General features: G+C 53.3%; 1 protein-coding gene across 2 annotated transcripts in view; it reads right to left on the bottom strand.

Annotated features, from left to right (window-relative positions):
- Positions 1-828: 828 nt before the first annotated feature.
- MAPKAPK3 (mitogen-activated protein kinase-activated protein kinase 3) overlaps positions 829-18,114 on the bottom strand; it is a 29,246-nt gene continuing 11,960 nt past the window's right edge. The window contains exons 3-11 of one of the 2 annotated variants that reach the window (XM_012638579.1): positions 9,753-9,892; positions 8,121-8,185; positions 7,580-7,659; positions 5,675-5,798; positions 4,409-4,484; positions 3,940-4,064; positions 3,356-3,441; positions 2,978-3,058; positions 829-2,246 (exon numbers count right to left, since the gene is read on the bottom strand). In XM_012638579.1, coding sequence (XP_012494033.1) covers positions 2,094-2,246; positions 2,978-3,058; positions 3,356-3,441; positions 3,940-4,064; positions 4,409-4,484; positions 5,675-5,798; positions 7,580-7,659; positions 8,121-8,185; positions 9,753-9,892 — 930 coding nt within the window. In that variant the 3' untranslated portion in view covers positions 829-2,093. The remainder of the gene's footprint in view (positions 2,247-2,977; positions 3,059-3,355; positions 3,442-3,939; positions 4,065-4,408; positions 4,485-5,674; positions 5,799-7,579; positions 7,660-8,120; positions 8,186-9,752; positions 9,893-18,114) is intronic. The other variant, XM_012638586.1, reaches the window with a different exon arrangement.

Here is an 18,114-nt window from a genome sequence, read left to right as displayed (position 1 = left end):
GCTGTGCACCTGGCACCCCACTAAGTGCTTCACATATGTCATCTACCCAAGTCCCCAGACGACTCTACGAGGTGGGCTCTGTCATCTCCAATACATGGTTGAGGACACTGAGGCCAAGGAAGCCGAGGGACTTGTCCGAGGTCACCAGGCTGGGGAGCAGCAGAACATCTCAGAAGTGCTTGCCTGTCCCCTGCCTTCTAACATCTCCACACCCTCCCCCATGCCCTGAGGGAAGGCGGGAAGAGGAGGAAGCACCAGATAAGATCTTGGAAAACTGGGAGGTTTCAAGACAGGAGGGGGGACAGAGAAATGCCACAGTTAGAGCCCCCCTTGAGGCTGCCTGCAAGGCTCCTGAGGGGTGAAGGTGCTCTGTTACTGGAGTAGTCAAAAGACAGTCTTCCAGCAACCCACCCCCGCCCCTCCCCTCCCCGATATTCTCACTGCCAAATGAAATCTGGCAGCTTCTGAAAATAGCTCAGCGCTGCAGCAGGCACTCTGCCCGCCCTTCAGCAGGCTGGCACGCAGCTGGGGGTGGCCGCTGTGGGCAGACACTGGCACACACGGGGCTGGGGGTGGGTGTCACACACACAGTGCACAGGGGCAGCACAGAGCTGGCGGCATGTGGCAGCTGCCATCCCTCAACATCTCTGACCTTTCCATGCCTAGTGAGGACGCGGTGGCCTGGGAGACAGCCTGGTATGTTTACCAGGCCTGGGGCACCCTCTCCAGTCAGGGTGGAAATCACTAGTGGGCGTGAGCAGCTGCCCTTGGGCCACTTCCACTTTTGTCCACCCATGTAGACAAAGAGAAATCCAGAAACCAGGGGAAAATGCCAAAATGGTGTTTATTAATATCTGCATGTAAAACCCAGCAGTGTTGTCCTATCTGCTGTGGCTTAGGGTTTCCCAGCCAGTGAGAGAGGGGCCAGGAACCAGGCTGGGTGTCAGGCACTTGTCAGCCCATACCAGGCACTCAGCACCCTGAGGCTACCCTGGGCAGCATGGGGCGGGGTAAGCCTGGGTCAGCCAGGAAGGGGTCCTCTCTGCTCGGAGGCAGGCCCGAGCTGAGCCAGAACCAGACTTCTAATGGGCATTGCTCAGTAGCCTCCTACCACCTCAAGTCTGACCCAGAGGATAGAAAGAGACGCCTGGTTAATGGGAAGCCTCTTGGCCCCACCCCCAACCATCCACTTTCACAAAAGCGCACCGACAGGTAGCCCCTGCCAGCAACAGACAGGGGATTTCCTGCCTGAGATCTGGTGAGCAGGTGGGGGTAAGGGAAGTATACTGGCTTTTGTCACAGTGACATTTTCCAAAGTGGAAAAGGGTTAAAAATACCCCTCACCTTCAGCTGAGATTAAAAAAAAAAAACACCCTTTGGGTATGGGGTAGTGACAGAATGGCTAGGCCCAGGCACTCCCTCAGGGGACAGCTCTGAGTGCCCTCTGGACTGGCACAGCAGCAATGCAGAGCTGGACCACCCAGGGAGGCAGGCAGACTGGACCCTGCAGCCTCAGGGAGACCAAAGAGGGGTGAACCTGAGAGGGGCAGCCAGTGTGAGAGAGACCAGCCTCCCTAAGAAGGCAGAGATGGACCCTCAACTGCCCCTCCTCCCTCCCTTGCTCACATACTCTGCAGTCACAGACAGCAGCACTGTCCCTGGTCACCATGGCAACCGATGGCCCAATGCCTTTCTCAAGGCCAGGCCCATCTGCCCACCCCACAGTGGGGTGTCTCCGTGGAAGATGGGAAGCCCAGCCACAACTCCCAGTGGCCTGGAAGGCTAAGGCCATGCCCCAGGGCAGGACAGAGCTGAGGCCTCACTCAGGCCACCCTGGCAAGAGGTGCTGCAGCTGCAGCAGGCGGCTCCTCAGCCCCTCACCTCTGACCCTCTCTCAGCCTGAGCCTGGGCCAGAGCTCTGAAGGAGGTTTTGGGTCAGGGTTCTCCATCCTGAAGTTTCAAGTGACAAATTAAAACACAACAAAATAATCCTTTTGTTGTAAGAATGACCCTGGGCCCTCCTGGCCAGGGCCTCAGCACACTCCAGTCTGTCACCCAGGCTGAGAGGCCTGGTTCCTCCAAGGCCCCATGAGCTACTGGTTATTGCAGCCCTGTGAGGCCGAGGAGCTGCCTGCCTGCTTTTTTCTCCGCTTGTTGAGGAGCCGGTTGTTAGAGGTCTTCAGGTCCTTGATCTTCACCTGGTCGTAGTCCACCCGCATGGTAGCCAAGGCACTGGTCATCTCCTCCTGGGGACAGACACGATGGGAGGCACTAAGAGGTGAGGATGTACTGCCCTTAAGAGTCATCACCCTCTTGCCTTGGAAGCCCCTTAATAAAGTCAGTGATGGCAGTGACGCCTTGTGCTGCCCCAGTGCCTACTGTGTACCCAACACTGGGCCAAGCCCTTTGTGTCACATAACCCTCACTATAGCCCTTTGTGGTAGACACTAAGTTTATCCACTAAGGCACAAAAGGATAGTGACTCCCTGGGACCACACCAAGGGTAAGTGGGACAAGGAACTGAACCAACTCCACTTGCTCAGAACCACAAGGCCTGCAGAGAATGCCATCTCGCTGGATATCCAGGGCACTGGGGCCTGGAAACTGTGCCCTGGGTGCCCCAGAGTTCTGAGCCGCTACCCCATATGCTCAAACCTGGCCTCTGCTGAGTCTAAAACCAGGCTGACCACCCTCCCAAATGTTGTTGGTTATAAGAAAGGTTAGGACCAAAGCTTGGGCCATCGCCCTTTCACTGAACCCCTGGCCCAAAGGCCCCTTTCACTGAGGAAATGAGCCAGGAGGGTCACCCTGAATGGGTTGTGTGGACCAATCCTTGGAGTGCCACAGTTAGACCATTGGGGCAGTCACAGACAGCCTGTATTCCAGGCATGAGGGAGGGGCCAAAGATCCAGACTCTGGTAGACCATTTTTCTAAAACCCTGGAACCTGCAGGGACACTAAGGCAGAGCCTACCCACCTTGACTTCATCCCAGTGGTCTTTGTCCTCCTGCAGCACTCGGGCTGTGTGGAGCGGGGTCTGTGGCACCACCGTCGATTGCTAACAAGAGCCCCAAGCCCATGGATTAGAACCTGGAGGCACTGAACAGCACTGGCTCCCCTCCCCTGGCAACTCCATGCCCTTCTACCAGTCTTAGATGGGGAAACTGAGACTGAGAGGTGAAGGAGTCTGACTGGAGCAATGGCAAAGCCAGGTTGTAAGTAGGGCCCTACTAGCCATCTGTGCGCACAGGTCCATCCCAGCCCCACACTGGGTTCTCCAGAGCGACCACCCTCCTGTCTGGTGACCCTGCTCTAGCTCAACACCCTGCCTGCTGCAGGATGAGGAGGTGCTCACGTTGATCCAGGGGTGGTTCATGAACTGTGTGATAGTCAGTCTCTCCGTGGGGTCTGTCTTCAGCAGGAGGCGGATCAGCTGCTTGGCTAGGGAGGCCAGGGAAGAGAGGGGAGAGGTGAGGTTGCAGGGTTTCTCAGAGCCAGTCCCCCAACCTTTCCCCACAGACCACAAGCTCTGTCAGGGCAAAGGGCTGCATGTGCTTCCAAATTCCTAACCCATAGAAACAGTAAGCTATAACTTCCTTGTTTTAAGGCACTAAGTGTTCAGAATAATTTGTTAAGCAACAATAGATAACTATTTAATAATATAGGGCAGATTAGTTTGTGGTCACCAGAAGGGATAATATGAATGAGAACAAAAGAATTAGAGGGAGTTTCAAGGAAGCCAGTTTTAAGCCCATTTGGCAGATGTAGAAACAGACGCTCGAAAAGGTTAGGCGAGTCACAGGTTGCCTAGAGTCACACAGCTGTGTAGTGGGGCAGCCAAGATTTGAACACAGGTCAATTTGACACCAAAGCGATATCTCCCAGAATGGAGGCTGCAGGGGCCAGGTGGGGCAGGCTGGGGCAGAGAAGTTCACTCACCATCTTCAGAGACCTCTGACCACTCAGGATTGGGGAAGCCATACTGGCCCAGGCGTATCCTCCTCTTCATCCCTGGGGAGATGGCCTGGCCCGTGTTGGAGTAGAAGGGTGGGAAGCCACATAGGCTGGGGGAGGGAGGAGGTCATTCAGCATGGGGTGAGGGGCAGTGCCAGGGCAGACCCACTCTCTACCCCAAGGCCCTGACTGGGAAGACAGGCAGCAGACACCATGACAATAGTACCAGCCCTCCAGATTCCTGGGCACATCCCAGGAATGTCATCAGCCCTTGGCATGGGAAGACCCTCAGGCAGCCTGAAGGAGTAGTATCCCATGACCTAAAGGGAAGGGCAGCCTGCATGAGGAGTGACACACACAAGCCCCTCACCAAGATATAGGCGGAAGTGGCACTGAGGGTATATAATAGGGGTGGGGGAGGGATGTGGAGGAAGAAAGTGGGGATGGTACTCACAGGATGTACATGATGACACCCAGGGACCACATGTCACATGACTTGTCATACTTCTCTGGACCCAGGACCTCAGGGGCTGCCAGGGTAGAGGGCACAGGAGGGCTCTCAGCCCCAAAGGTCTTGGAGCCCAGCCAGGAGCCTGAAGCCTGGGCTAGGTGGGAAGCAGGTGCCCGGGCTGGGAGGTGGGGCAGAGCAGATTGGTGTCTAGCACCTTCTGGGAAGGCAGCATGTGTGTGAAGGTGGGGGAAGAGAAACAGCTCCCAGAAAAAAAAAACCACTTTCAGACAGCCCCCTAGCTCCTTTGGGCCCTGAGCCCCTCTGCCAGTGTCAGCCTTGGTGAGGGAAGAGAAGGGAAGAAGGCCAGTCCAGAGCTTGATGGGGTCCTGCCATAGGTGAGAGGGCCTCAGCCTACCAGGTGTCCTATGTCCCTTGCCTCCCCGAATGCACAGCCTAGGTCACAGGCAAGGAAGAGCCAGGGGAAGCGCTCTGCATTCCACTGTCAGCTTTGCTACCAAGCCATGGGGCCTTGGTCTTCCCGTCTGTGCAATGAGATGGGTAGGCCAGAGATTTTTAAGTTAAAATACTGCAAAATATGTCCTGGTAAACAGGGTGCCATTTCAGCTGTCTCAAGGGGCTCCCCACCCATTCAGCAGCCCTCCCAGAAGACCTCCCATAAGGGAGAAGTGTCCTCTGCCATTGCCCCAGACTCAGGTTTGGGGACTTTTGGCAAGGGGCCTTTCCAGATCTAGGGGCTGCCCACTTGCAGAGGAGCGGGGAGCTTTTCCAGGAAGCATGAGTATTGCACACTTCCAGGCCCCATCCATGGCCTGGCCTAAGCAACCCTCTCCCATAAAGCAGGTGGTTGGTGTCCTGTGTCCCTCTAATGTAGGAGGAAAGGCCTGCCCACTTTCTGAATATGAATCCCAGGAAGAGAAAAACCGGAGAAAAACAACTGCGGTTGGGCTCCGTCCTGAGCTGATGGCAGCCTTTTATCACATATATATTTAGAGCTACTGTGATGTCATTCAGCTCACAGGCCACAGCCAGAATTTTCCTGGATCTATTTTCAAAAGCAGAAGCTGAAGTTTGAGAGAATATTTTTGCAGCCTCCGGCCCCCCACGTCACCCGCCTCCATGCAGACAGAATTCTCCCCTTCCCTCCTCGCTGAGCTTTAACCCTTTGGTTTCTGCAACCCACTGGCTGTCCCACACCACAGCAGTGTACAGTTGGGGTAGGGAGGTACAAGCCATGTCCCAAGGACTCACCCACATAATAGGGAGTGTAGCAGGGTGTCTGCAGGGCATTTTGAGTGGTCTCCTTGGCAAAACCGAAGTCAGTGAGCTTAAGTACCGCATCTTTCTCCTTGGACGTGTAGAGCAGGTTTTCAGGCTGGACCAGGAAGAGAATGCATTGGTTTATAGTTAGGGACCAGGCTGAGGAAGAGTCCCATGGTGATCTTCAGCCAGACTCCCCTACTCCATCCCAATGCAGGAGGAGCCAGGTCCATCTTATAAAAAGACTGGGCCATGGCCATCAACAATATGTGCCAAATGTAGAGAAGATCAAAGTGACAGTTTTATTCACAGACGAGAAAGCGAGGCAGGTCTTCAGCCAAGGTTGTGAATGACCAAGTGCCATCAAGAGTCTAGGGATGGAAACTTCTAATTCTGCGTCGGTGACACTGCCATGAAATGCCAGAATGAAGGCGCTGGGGGAAGGCAGACTGCTTACAAGCCAGTGTTGCCAAGCACATGTCCCATGCCCAGCCCAGAATGATGCCTGAGGGACAGCCCTGCCTGAGGTTGTTCAGGGGAGAAGGCCCTGACTGCTCAGACCCCAAGGGCTGCACAGAAGCAATTCTTCCTGGCTAAAGCACAGAGAGGCCTGGCGGATGAGGGCAGTGGGAAAGTCTACATAGAGGAAGCAGCCCTGGAACTGGCTTTTAATTAATAGGTAGGATCTAGACCCACGGACAGAAGCAGGAGGGACCCTCAAGCAGAGCTGGGGTAGGAGAGGGTGTTGGATGGAGCTCCAGTTTGAAGCCAGTGGAAGCTATTTCTCAGGTTCTGTTTGAGATGATCTGACCTTGTATTAGGATAAAAACTGAGGGGCAGGTTTAATCTACACAAGGGAGTCTACTCTGCAGAAGGTGTTTCTCCCCTTGGGAAAAAAAGAAGCCAGAGCCAAAGTAAAGCGAGGAATCAGAAGGTATGTTTGTTGTGGCTCCACATATATCCAGAATCAAAGGATACACTTTGGGAATATTCAGCCAGATGGACCTGATGTAGTAGCTGGCCCCTCAGCTCTCTTCTGCCCAGTCTTAGCAGGAAATAAGACAAGGGGGGTAATGCTCCAGGCCTGGGGCAGGGGGTCCAGGAGGAGCAGATTCTGCTCTGATGGTGGTTCCCACATGCTGTTTATGTGTTCAAGTACATATGCACGTGTATGCAGAGCTGCCTTAGTCTGCATTTCATCTGATCCCGACGACCCCTAAGACTCAGTCCTCCCAGAACAGGAAATTTGGAGAGCTGAGTGTCCAGCCTCAAGACCATCCACTGGAAGGGCAAGCAGCTCCAGCAACTGGAACTTTCTCTATTCCTTCCTCCAGTGCCCGGCAACTGGCTTTTTTCCCTTAAAATGCTGGCATTAGAGGGACTAATCTGTCAAAACTACGGCTATGACTTCGCAGAAGCCCTAACAGTATCAGGCTCCTGCCTGAGGCCTGGCACATTGTGTGTACACAAAATGTCTTGCTGAACAAGTGAACAGATGAATGAATGAATCCCAGTGCAGCAACTACACAGCCTTGTAAAAGCCGCTTAATCTCTTTCTGAGCCTCATTTTCCTCATCTGTAAAATGGGTAATGGCACCTATCTCACAGGGCTAGGTGAGGATTAAACTAGATGTGGCTAGAGGTAGGCAGTCAGCTTATTACTATTAAGATTACACAGTGTTTGAAGGAAACAGGAGACCCATCTGGCAAGAACAGAATAAATATGCTGAAACCAGGGGAGAAGAGGCTGAGAGCAATTTGGGCCAGGCATCAGAGGCTTTGAATGCTGACCAAGGAACTTGGCCTCCATCCAGTGGGTGCTGGGAGCCATCAGGGCTTGTGGAGTGGGGCAGCACCCTCTTCCCTGGTGCCGCAACCTGGGTCCTGGAGCCTCACCTTGACATCTCGGTGGGCGATATTCTGGCTATGCAGGAACTGGATGGCAGTGCCAATATCCCGCATGATCTCTGCAGCCTCTGCACACAGAGAGGAGAGGGGTGAGTGATGCCAGTCAAAGGTCAATCAACCTGGGGGCATCCACCCTATCATCCCTCCTTGGCACAGTCTAGTGGGCCAGCATTCCTGCTACCTAGGACCTCCAACCTGGACCCCCATCCCAGACATGCCAGTCCCCTCCAAGGATGCCCCTAGCCCACCTAAACTTCTTTCCTCAGTCCTACCTCTCCCCATCTCAACTGCTGGTCAACATCAAGAGGCTTTGAGGCCTCCATCCCAAAGCCATGGAGAGTCCATCTCTAGCAAGGTGTCACAGATTCACAGAACCCCTTGGGGGGATGGACACTGGGTCCCACCCTCTCTTGTTCAGATGGGAAGACTGAGGCACAGAGAGGAATAGGGCCTTGCCCAGCATCACACAGCAATTCTGGTCCATCCCTCTCACCCTGAACCCCACCACTGGTCAGCTGCATGCATGTACCTCTCTCGGTGAAAGCCTGGTCGCCACGCTCCTGAATCCTGCTGAACAACTCACCACCTTCCATGCTATAAGAGAAGGGGACTGTAAGCAGAGGGGGAAGAAATCAAGCATCATCCTGCACCTGCCCCAAATCTTAGGCCTAAGCTTCAGGCCCTGGTGAATAGCCACTATCAGCCTCCCCATGCTTTGTAGAACTTTGTGCATGGTGGGTTGTACTTGGGTGGGTTGAACTGAACTCTTAGAATTAGAGGAGGTTGGTGGGTTTTGATCCCTGCCAGGAAGCCCCTGTGTTCCCAGCAGCACTGGCCCGACCAGCTTTAATGCCTCAGGTAGCCCCAACCCCATCCAAGTCTCAGTCCCCCCAAATGTAGAATGAGAAGTCAATCAGCATCCTATGACCACTGTTCTCTGGGCACCTACTGTGTGCTACGTCCCGGGCTCCACCCTGCATGAGCACTGCTGTGTGGTCCTGGGCTGGTTCCTCCACCTCTCTGTGCCTCAGCTGTCTCTTTTGCAAAACGGGAATAATATTACTAGCACCGACCTCACGGTCATGCAGATTGACTATGCGATACACATGGACACTTAGGATAGTGTCAAGCACAGCGTAAATGCTACATTAAGATCTTCCTCCAGGCCAGGCATGGTGGCTCACGCCTGTAATCCTAGCACTCTCGGAGGCCAAGGTGGGAGGATCACTTGAGGTCAGGAGTTCGAGACCAGCCTGAGCAAGAATGAGACCCCATCTCTACTAAAAATAGAAAAAAATTAGCCAGGCAACTAAAAATAGAAAAAATTAGCTAGGCGTGGTGGCACATGCCTGTAGTCCCAGCTACTTGGGAGGCTGAGGCAGTAGGATTGCTTGAGCCCAGGAGTTTGAGGTTGCCGTGAGCTAGGCTGATGCCAGGGCACTCTAGCTCAGGCAACAGAATGAGACTCTGTCTTAAAAAAAAAAAAAAAAAAAGATCTTCCTTCAATTTTACATGTGAGTTACAGAGATCCAGAGAGACTAGCAGCTGCCCCTGGTCACACAAGTAGTGTGTGGCACAGCCAGGATGTGAACCCCAAATCTGAAGAGCTGGCTAACCTGTGGAGGGAGGAGGGACTTGAAAGGCAGACAGGGAGGAGCTGGGGGCCTAGACGTTGGGCCCAAGGTCTCCAGAAGGCTGGGGCTGAGCCATAGTGCTAGCGGGAGAAGCCCAGCATACAGAAGGCCACTGGCTCCGAGTTCCAGGCCCCAATCACCCAGCACCTGGTGAGACCATGGGAGCACAAACCTGGGTACAAAGGAGAAAGCTGAGGGGACTGTGTATGTCCTGCTCTTCCCCAAATCCCCCCACTCATCCACATTCAGGGCTTGGAAGCTTTCTCTGACAGCTCTTCCAACCCCTTCTCACAGAGTGGAAATCATACCCTGTGAGGCCATATTAGAGCCCCAATTTCTTCCCCACCCTTGAGGGAATGCCCTCGTGGCCAGCTCCGCAGCTCCATGGGCAGCGCCTGCAGCTGCCCACTCCGCTGCCCCTCAGGGGCTGGGATGGCACCAGAGCTGCCACCTGAAAAACAGAGAAAGTCCCTAGAAGAATGGCTGGGAGCCTGGAGGCCACAGGGATGCCAATGGGGCCAGCATACCATTCCATGACGATGAGGAGACAGCGCCTGCCATGATGCATGTTCTCATATACGTCCAGGATGCGTACAATGTGGGGGCCGCCAGAGGCCTGCCAGTGGTGGTCCACCTCCTGCCGGGCCTTGGGGCTGTCATATAGGAGCTGTGGGTGGGTGGACACAGAAAGTGTCAGCCTCACAGCCCACTGCCCTCACTTTGCAGACAAGGGCATATAAGCTCAGAGAGGCCTGTGACCTGCCCAAGGTCACATAGCTTATAAGGGGCAGAATGAGAATTTGAATCCAGGTTTCCTTGACTTGTGGTCCAATGAGCCTCTGGACTTTAGGGTCAGCCCTGGGCTCAAGCAGCTTGGCTGGTAGCTCAGGGAGTCCCTGGGAGGCAGCTGACAGCTTGTAAGGTCTCAGAGGCCAGAAAAGCCCCTGCCTTCCTTCTCATGGGCAGCAAATAAAGTGGGAACTGAGTGGGTTTTATAGTCAAATCACACATCAGATGTGGGACCCCAAGCCAGGGGCCACACATCCCTTGAACCTCATTTTTACAGTGAGAATGACATGGTTGCTCCATTTCCCAGGCTAGGTTTGGGAATTGTGCATGTAAATTGTACAGGGTGGCATGTGGCACACAGTAGGCCTTTGTGATCCTCATTTAGCACCTCTACGTGAAACAAGTGGAGGGTGCTGGGGAAAGGCTGGGGAGGGGAGAGGATACACTAACATGCACATCTGCCCTACAGGCCTCAGTGTGTCCAGGAGAGTGCCAGAGCGTGAGGGAAGGCTTCCTGCAGGAAGGGTTGAGGCCTGTGTCCATCAGTCCATCTGTCACCTGGAAACCCAGCCCAGAGTGGAGGGAGGCAAGGCCACACTTTTACAGGAATAAAGGTAATTAAGACTTCAAATTCTCCAGGACAGGATGAGGGAATAAAAGTGTCACTACCAAGAAAAGTGCTTCTAAAATGAGTTGCTTGGTCATAACCACCCAGTCAGGCCCCAGCTTCCACGATAATTTTGTAGCCTCCCCTGGAGCTGCTGTACAGGGCCAGGGTGACAGTGCCATTCCACTGCTAGAGAGATGGGACCATCTCAAAGTGACTTGGCTGCCCAGCCTCTACCCTCATCCCATGCTTAGAGACCACAGGTGAGGACCCCAGACTGGGGGCAGGGAGGACCCTACTTGAGGGTTGTGACAGCTGGATGGAGTGAGATGTGGGTTGGGGATTGAACTCCAATGACTTGGTGTGACCTCAGGCAAACATTCACAGCTCCAAGCCGCAGCCCACAACTCTGTAAAATGAAATAATAATAGAGTCATCCCCACAGGGTGCATCATAGCAAGGCAGCATTAAGTGGGCAGGTGTCAGGATCCCTACTCAGATTAACTCAGCTCTGGGCTGCAGCTGCCAACCATCACCAGAAATGAGATGGCCCAGAATAGAGAGAGCAGGGACAAGCCATCTGCCAAAAGGGTTGCTCACCTAAGGCCCAGCCGGTGTTTCCTGACGAGGGCTGAGACCAAGGCTGATGCCCAAGGCCAGGGCTCAGATAAGCCCTGCCCTGTTCAGTACCCTCAGGACCCTGGGCTGCCCTCTGCAGGATGGGGAGGGTCAGACCACTTTACCCAGGACACTGTGGGGGCAGGCTCTGGGACCAGGCTCTCTAGGTAAAGGCAAACTGGGCTGGGGCAGTGTCCCAGGGAGGGGAGAGGAAGGCAGCGGTTTCTTGAATCAGCTGTTCTTTGGCTGGTCCTCCCACTCTGGAGCTGTTCCCCTCAACCCTAACCTGGAATACAGGCAGTGCAAGGAGTACAGAGAGTCAGGGGCCGAACAAGCCCCTTTACTAGCTCTGGGGTCCCTGCTCCACAACCCAGACCAGGCTGGGGTTATGTGTGGAGGCTGCTGTGGGCAGACGCAGCCACCTGGACACCATGGATCCCCTGCTCATGCTGTCCTTGCCTCCTGGAACACACGAAGCCCCTGAGCAGCTGCTTCCTGCTCACAGCACTGGGCACAGAGAGCTCAGTCATCCCCACTTACTACACCAGCTCACCTCCACCATGTCCTGAGGTGGTTCCAGCCAGGGTATCCCAGTCCTCCTGCCTCCCTGTGCCCTCTCCTCCTTTTCCTCCTAGCCTCCCCCTGCAGGCCTCCCAGGCTGGCTCCTGGACCCCCTCCTCACTCTGCCCGCCTTGTGGCATCTCACCCCAAATTCCAAGCTCACAGCTGGAATGCTGTTGGTGGGGTCCTCAGCCCTGCCTCTGCCCTTCTGACTCTTCTCCATTTGTGGCCACAGACTGCTTCTCCACGTCCTCCGGATAAATACCACCTCCTCCCCTGCATCCAGGGCTTGCCTTCCTCTCCCACCTCATTTCCTGCTACCTGTGGCCCAAAAACACTTTCTGTTCTGGCCAGAATGATACACATGCTGCTCCCATACAGGCCTTACTCCCTCAAGTCTCTGTGTCTATGCCTGTGCTGGTCCCTGCCACACGCATTCTTGCCCCATCTCCCTCTCTGTTGGATCAACTCCCTCTTTTTGAGGACTCTTCTGGGCTCAATTCAGATGTCTCTGCCTCTGCAGTCCTCCCAGCACATGTCCCAATGTTTTTGCCTCTGTTCCTCCCACCAGGCTGGGGCCAGCTTCAGGGCACAGGCAAGTCTGGTTAACCTGGGGGTCAGGTCCCTGGCTGGGGCCTGGCAGGAAACATTGGGCTCCTGAGCAAACAAAGGATGCGAAGATGGACACAGGGCTAGAAGGACACGGGAGGTGTGGGAGGGCGAGGAGGAGGGAAGTGGATAGCCAAGGGGGGGCCAGAGAGCCTCGCAGCCTGGGCCTGTACCCCGTGCTTTATTGAGGTGGAACAGCAGGTGGAGCTGCGCTGTGGTGGAGCCTCTTGAGGCTTCCTGCCCCATTCAGCCCATATTTAGGAACCCATTTTTCACACGGATTAAAATAGTCCTTCTCTAAGTGCCAAAGCCCTGAGAATAGGCATGGGGCGGGGAGAGGGCTGTCCCCAGAAAACATAGTAAATGCTCCCACTGGCCTATCTGTAGGGCAGATCACGGGGGCCAGACCCTGAACCTGGGCCCACCCAGGCCCAGCTGCCATGAAATCCCCTAGGCTGTCACTCCTGATCCCTCAAGTTGACCTTGAACATAGCCCCAACCTCCAAGAGTCTCAGTTTCCTCATCTTTCTTCCCCACAGCCAGAGCCTTCTCTTTCTCCAGGACTGCCCTCAATGTCACCTCCTCTTAGTAGACCTCCCTGACCACATTGTCTAAAAAGGACTTCTAGGGTCCTTCATTCTCTCTACATTCTTTTTTGTCTTTCCATATATGCTTTGTTTTATTGAGGTATAATTTACACACAGTAAAATGCACAGGTCTCGAGGGTGAAATTCCATGAGTTTTGACAACCGCACACATCCTTGGGACTCACACCCCCATCAAGACAGAAAGCACCTCAGCTCCCCAGAAAGCTCCCACGTCATCGCCCTTTTTACCTCCTGTGCAGCACTTGCTCACAACCCGCAGTTAGCTTGTTCCTCTGATAACTCTTTAAACAAACACACACACATGGATATTGCATTGTCAGTATGCCTGGCTCTGTTCGGAGCACTTTATAAATTTTAGGAGGAAAGGACTTTATCACCACTTTTTAAATGAGAAATTAAGGCCCAGAGAGGGGAAGTAACTAGTCCTAGATCACATGGCTGTTCTGTCAGCCAGGCTGGCACCATGCTGCCTCCCTCATCAGACTGTGGGCCTAGTACTGGGGCCCAGGGCCTGGCATACAGCACTGACTCGGATAATATTTATATTTGTAGATTTAATGAACTAATCTATCAAGTGGGGATTAAGGGAAGAAACCCTCACAACCCATCATGAGGACAAGATAAAATTGAGGAGCCATAATGACCTGGCCAAACTTGCTCCTGCTGTCCTAGGGCAGCCTGTACCTCACCTACCCACTCTGGTGAACCTGACTTTAACTCCTCTTCCAGGGAGCCCATCGTGACTGCTCCAGCCCTCGAGGCATTGCTACAAGTTGGCCTCCTTCTCACAGGTAACTGATTCCACACTATCCTTCATAATAGTTGTCCCCAAACAAGAGCTCCATCTTCCCAGGCATGAGAATAAGCCCAGGGCCAAAACACAGGAGATCCAGGTTCCATCCCTATTATCATATGACCTTGGGCCAGTCCCCTCTCCTCTCTGGGCCTCTATTTCCCCAATATTAAGCTTCAGGGCTTGGGCTATATGGGGTGGGGAGAGAAGGTGGGATAACAAGGGGTACCTCTGGACAGAGGCTCCTTGCCAGGTACCTACTGTAGTCCCACTCCCACATCACTGCCCCCATGGAGGAGCCCCCAGGTCTCCATGGACTCCGTAGCCACATACCTGAGCCCCCTGGGGGCTACTTGGAATGGGCCATGGTGTATTGGTCCCCAGTCACAGCTGGGAGGACAAGAAGATGGGAGGGGGCTGCTGACAACCCAACAGACCCCCCACCCTTGCCTCACTCCTGTCCTATGTCCCCTCAGCTCCCAGGGATCCATCAGAGCTGGAGGGTCCGTGATGGCACTTGGGCAGCTCCATAGCTCCAGCTAGTGCTCGACAAGCACACACAGATACACACACAGACACAGACGCACATACACTGGTGAGGTGGAAACCCGGCTTTCTCCTAAAGAAGGGGACTCCTGCTGTATCGGAGCTGAAACTTAACAAGCACCAAATTGAGATGACATTTCCTTGAACAAATGACGCTGCTCTGGCCTCAGGCTTTGATGTAGTGGTTTCTACCTCTCCCTTCTCCCCTCACCCTCCTTTGCCAAATTTTATCACTTGCCCCCAGAGCAAGCAGCCAGAAGGCCGAGACCCCTACTGACCTCCCCAGCTAGTGAGCTCCAGCAAAAGTTGAGAGCAGAAGTGCCTGTGCCCCACACAGATACTTGCCCGTGTTCCTCTAACATCACCAGGTGGAACAGGGGCCTCAAAACAGGCCAGACCCCTCACCACCTCCATGGTGTGTCCATTCCCAGCCAGGGAAAGGGCTTACTTGTGCGTGGAGGACTTCCTGAGTTCCATAGCTAGGGAACAACAGCAGTATTTGCCTGTTTGGAAAACAATTTGCAGTTTCCAAAACACTCTGCTGTCCCTTATCTCATGGGAATGCTTGGTGCCACCCTGTGAGGCAAGCAGGGTGGGGCCCGTTAGCCCTAATTTACAGACTGAGGAAACAGAGGCTCAGGAGGATGAAGTCATAGCCCTGGGGCCACCTGGCTGCAGTAAGGCTGGAAGAGAGAGAACAGGACTTTGGTGAGAGCATCCAGACAGTCCCTCCCTGAAGGGAGATGAGAGGAGCGGGTGGCCTCAAGTTGGAGAGGCACTGGCCAAAGCCACAGCTTGCACAAGACTCAAGAAGCTTGTTCTGAAATAAATATGTGCAAGGGTGTGTGGGTGTGTGGGTGTGTGCATGTGAGGTGGGGGGGTGGGGGCGCGAGTGTGCACAGGAATATGGGTGTGTGCATACATGCATGTGTAAGGGTGCATGCATGGGTGTGTGGAGAGTATGGGGGCAGAGGGATTCATCCATCTGTCCATTTATTCATCCAATATTTTCTATTTCTCCAAAATGCCTAGCAGAGAACTGGCCACAGAGAGATGCCCAAGAAAGACTGGGGGTCTTGCTGTCACAACTCAACCTGTCTGTGACAGGCTTGCCCAAGAAGGTGACCAAGCCTAGACGCCTCCATTCAGACCTTCTCTCCCACTGAGGCCCCATATCCACTGCAAGGCCCAACACCTCTTGTTGCCCAGAGCTGGAAAAGCACTGTCTTCCTAGAGCATCAAACAGAGCTGGGATGCCTGCAGTGATTCTTGAGAACCAGCCCCCAATACCCTTTTCCAGCCACCTCCCAGTCCAGGAAGGGCCACCTACCCAGGCCCACATGCCCACCCACACATCAGTATCTCCATCCAGCTCACCCCAGGGCTGGGCTCATCTCAAGTATAAGTGTTCACAGTTCTTTCTGTCTCTCACACACAGGAAGTGCCGAGGCATCAGGCTGAACAAGCAGCTTCTCCCAACACCCCCATCACCAAAACCCCAACCTTCACGCCCCCAGCCAATTAACCTGCAGCCCTGGCCACACTGCTCTACAGCCCCTGCTAGAACACCCACTCTTTCCAGGGAAGAGAGCTGACTTGTAATCTCTCCCATCAATGAGGCAGTAACAAATTAAGAAGCTGAAACTCTGGATTTCATGACAACTCACAACCTGAGAGACATCAGCCCTACAGCGAAGGGAACGTCCTCCTGGAGGCCAGGAATCTAGTTCCTCTCACTGCCCCACGAAGCACTCCAAGTCCCATTATTGCCACATGCCCTGCTTATTGACAACAGGATTTCAGGTATTTTATAATGCTAAAACACGACAGACGCCAAATAAAATAAAAACAGCAGATTCTTTTTGGAATAAAGAGAAAGATAAAATGCATCAAAAACCCATTTAAGTTCATAACTATAAACAAGGACAAATTTTAATCCTGAGCTTCCTGGAAGTCTTGGCAAAGAAGGAAATCAAGTAGGCTCTGTTACTTTTATTATCCCGTGAAGAGAAGCACATTCATTGAACTTTTTCCAAAACCAAATTCTAAAAGGGATTTAGCATCAAACCTTATATGAGGGAAAACCTGGCAACACCTTCAACAGCAATTTTTTGAAAGATATAGACTCAAATGAACATATCTAATATGGATTCCCCCATAAAAACTGGGGCCAGCATATGGCACTGTAGCCTGGCACACCTGCCAGGAGTGCCGAGGTGACATCGCCAAGCCCTTTATTTTCTTGGGATTCTTTCTTTGTTCTGTGCCAGAGGACAGAGAGGAGAGAAGTGGCAAGGACTGGTATGTCCCCCAACACTGTCTCTCCCACCTCAGGGGTCTCATCCTAGCCTCAGGCAAGGGCAGGCTGGAATGCTGAAGACTAAACCACAGTGCTCAACACCAGACACTCAAGCAGCAGAACGGAACAGAATGTTATAGAAAAAATTAGGTTTCAACTCAATTCTTTTCATTGTGGGGAACCCCTATTCTCTACAGAGGGCAGCCATGAGTAAGAAAAACACTTTGAACCTGCCATATTCCCTCCTTGACAAGAGTTTTAAACTTAGCCATCTCTGGGATTGATCCCTTCCTGCTCCCAATTGTATGATTATTCAGGATTGTTTTCCCATGGGGACACATCTCCAATTTTATAAGAGGTACCAATGGAATAGCAGGATTTATTCTAGAGCCAGTTGTTGAAACCAACAACTGGTTTGTGTTACTAGCACTTGTGAGGGTTATTAACACACTTGGCCCTGGCCAGCTAGTGACCACTGCGGGCTGCTGTGACCACTCAGAGCATGGGCCACAGCCTCAGCCTCTGCTCTGGGGACAGACATCAGGAAGGGACTGACCTTGAATTCAGAGTTCAGAAGCAGGTATTTACTTCTTAAGGCCTCGGCATCTTCCCCATAAAGCTGGAGCCCCACTCCACACCCTCCCCTCTCTCCCCCAAGGGCACCACTGCTATTTGGAGAGCTGGTAGTAGTGTCAAATCTAACTTCTTAGCCACAGTTTCAAATTAAAGCCACAGACATGTACCATTATTCTCTCATACACTCACTTTCCCAGCTTTTGTAGCTCATTAAGGGAGCTAATGGAACCAATTTTGCAGCTATGGATTAGTTGGCCTCACGCCAGACCAGACCTCGCTTCATTAAGTTCTGACCACATCCTGTCCTCTGTCTCACCTTGTGCATTTACTTCTTATCCTCAGAGGCTCAGTTCCAGGGAGGTCAGCTCACATGATACCATTGACCCCAAATGCCCAGGTCCCAGATGGATGCTCAGAGAATGATGGAGTCAGGTAGGATTAGTGCTTCCTTCATAACAACGGTCTCTGCCTGGTGCTCAGCCAGTACTTGTGCTGACACCATCTCATACAGTGCTTACCACATCCCAAGAAAAACCAGCAGCGTCCCTTTACTTGTGAGGAAATGTCACTCTGAGAGATTAAGTGACTTGCCCAAAGTCCCACAGCTAGGTAGCAAGAGCCAAGACTTGAACCCAGACCTGCTGGCTTCTAGGCAGTGGGGACCATACAGACAGCTGCTTCACCCCTTTCCCATGCAGCTTTGAGTCTTGGAGTACGCACTTGTCCCCACAAAGCCAGCCTAGGGAAAACAAAATGGGAAGGCCCAGATGCTTCTTCCCAGAGCTTGGCCCCACACTCCTGGGTCTAGACCAGGCTCTGCTACTCAGTGGCTGTTACGACAATGGAAGATGTTCACAGAGCCCCTGTCCTGTACCAGGCATGT

This window comes from Propithecus coquereli, unplaced genomic scaffold (assembly GCF_000956105.1).
Source record: "Propithecus coquereli isolate 6110/MARCELLA unplaced genomic scaffold, Pcoq_1.0 Scaffold1, whole genome shotgun sequence".
In the NCBI taxonomy this organism is placed as follows: Eukaryota; Metazoa; Chordata; class Mammalia; order Primates; family Indriidae; genus Propithecus; species Propithecus coquereli.
Note: the sequence above shows the minus strand (reverse complement) of the source record. Positions and strands in the feature narration are given on the sequence as shown.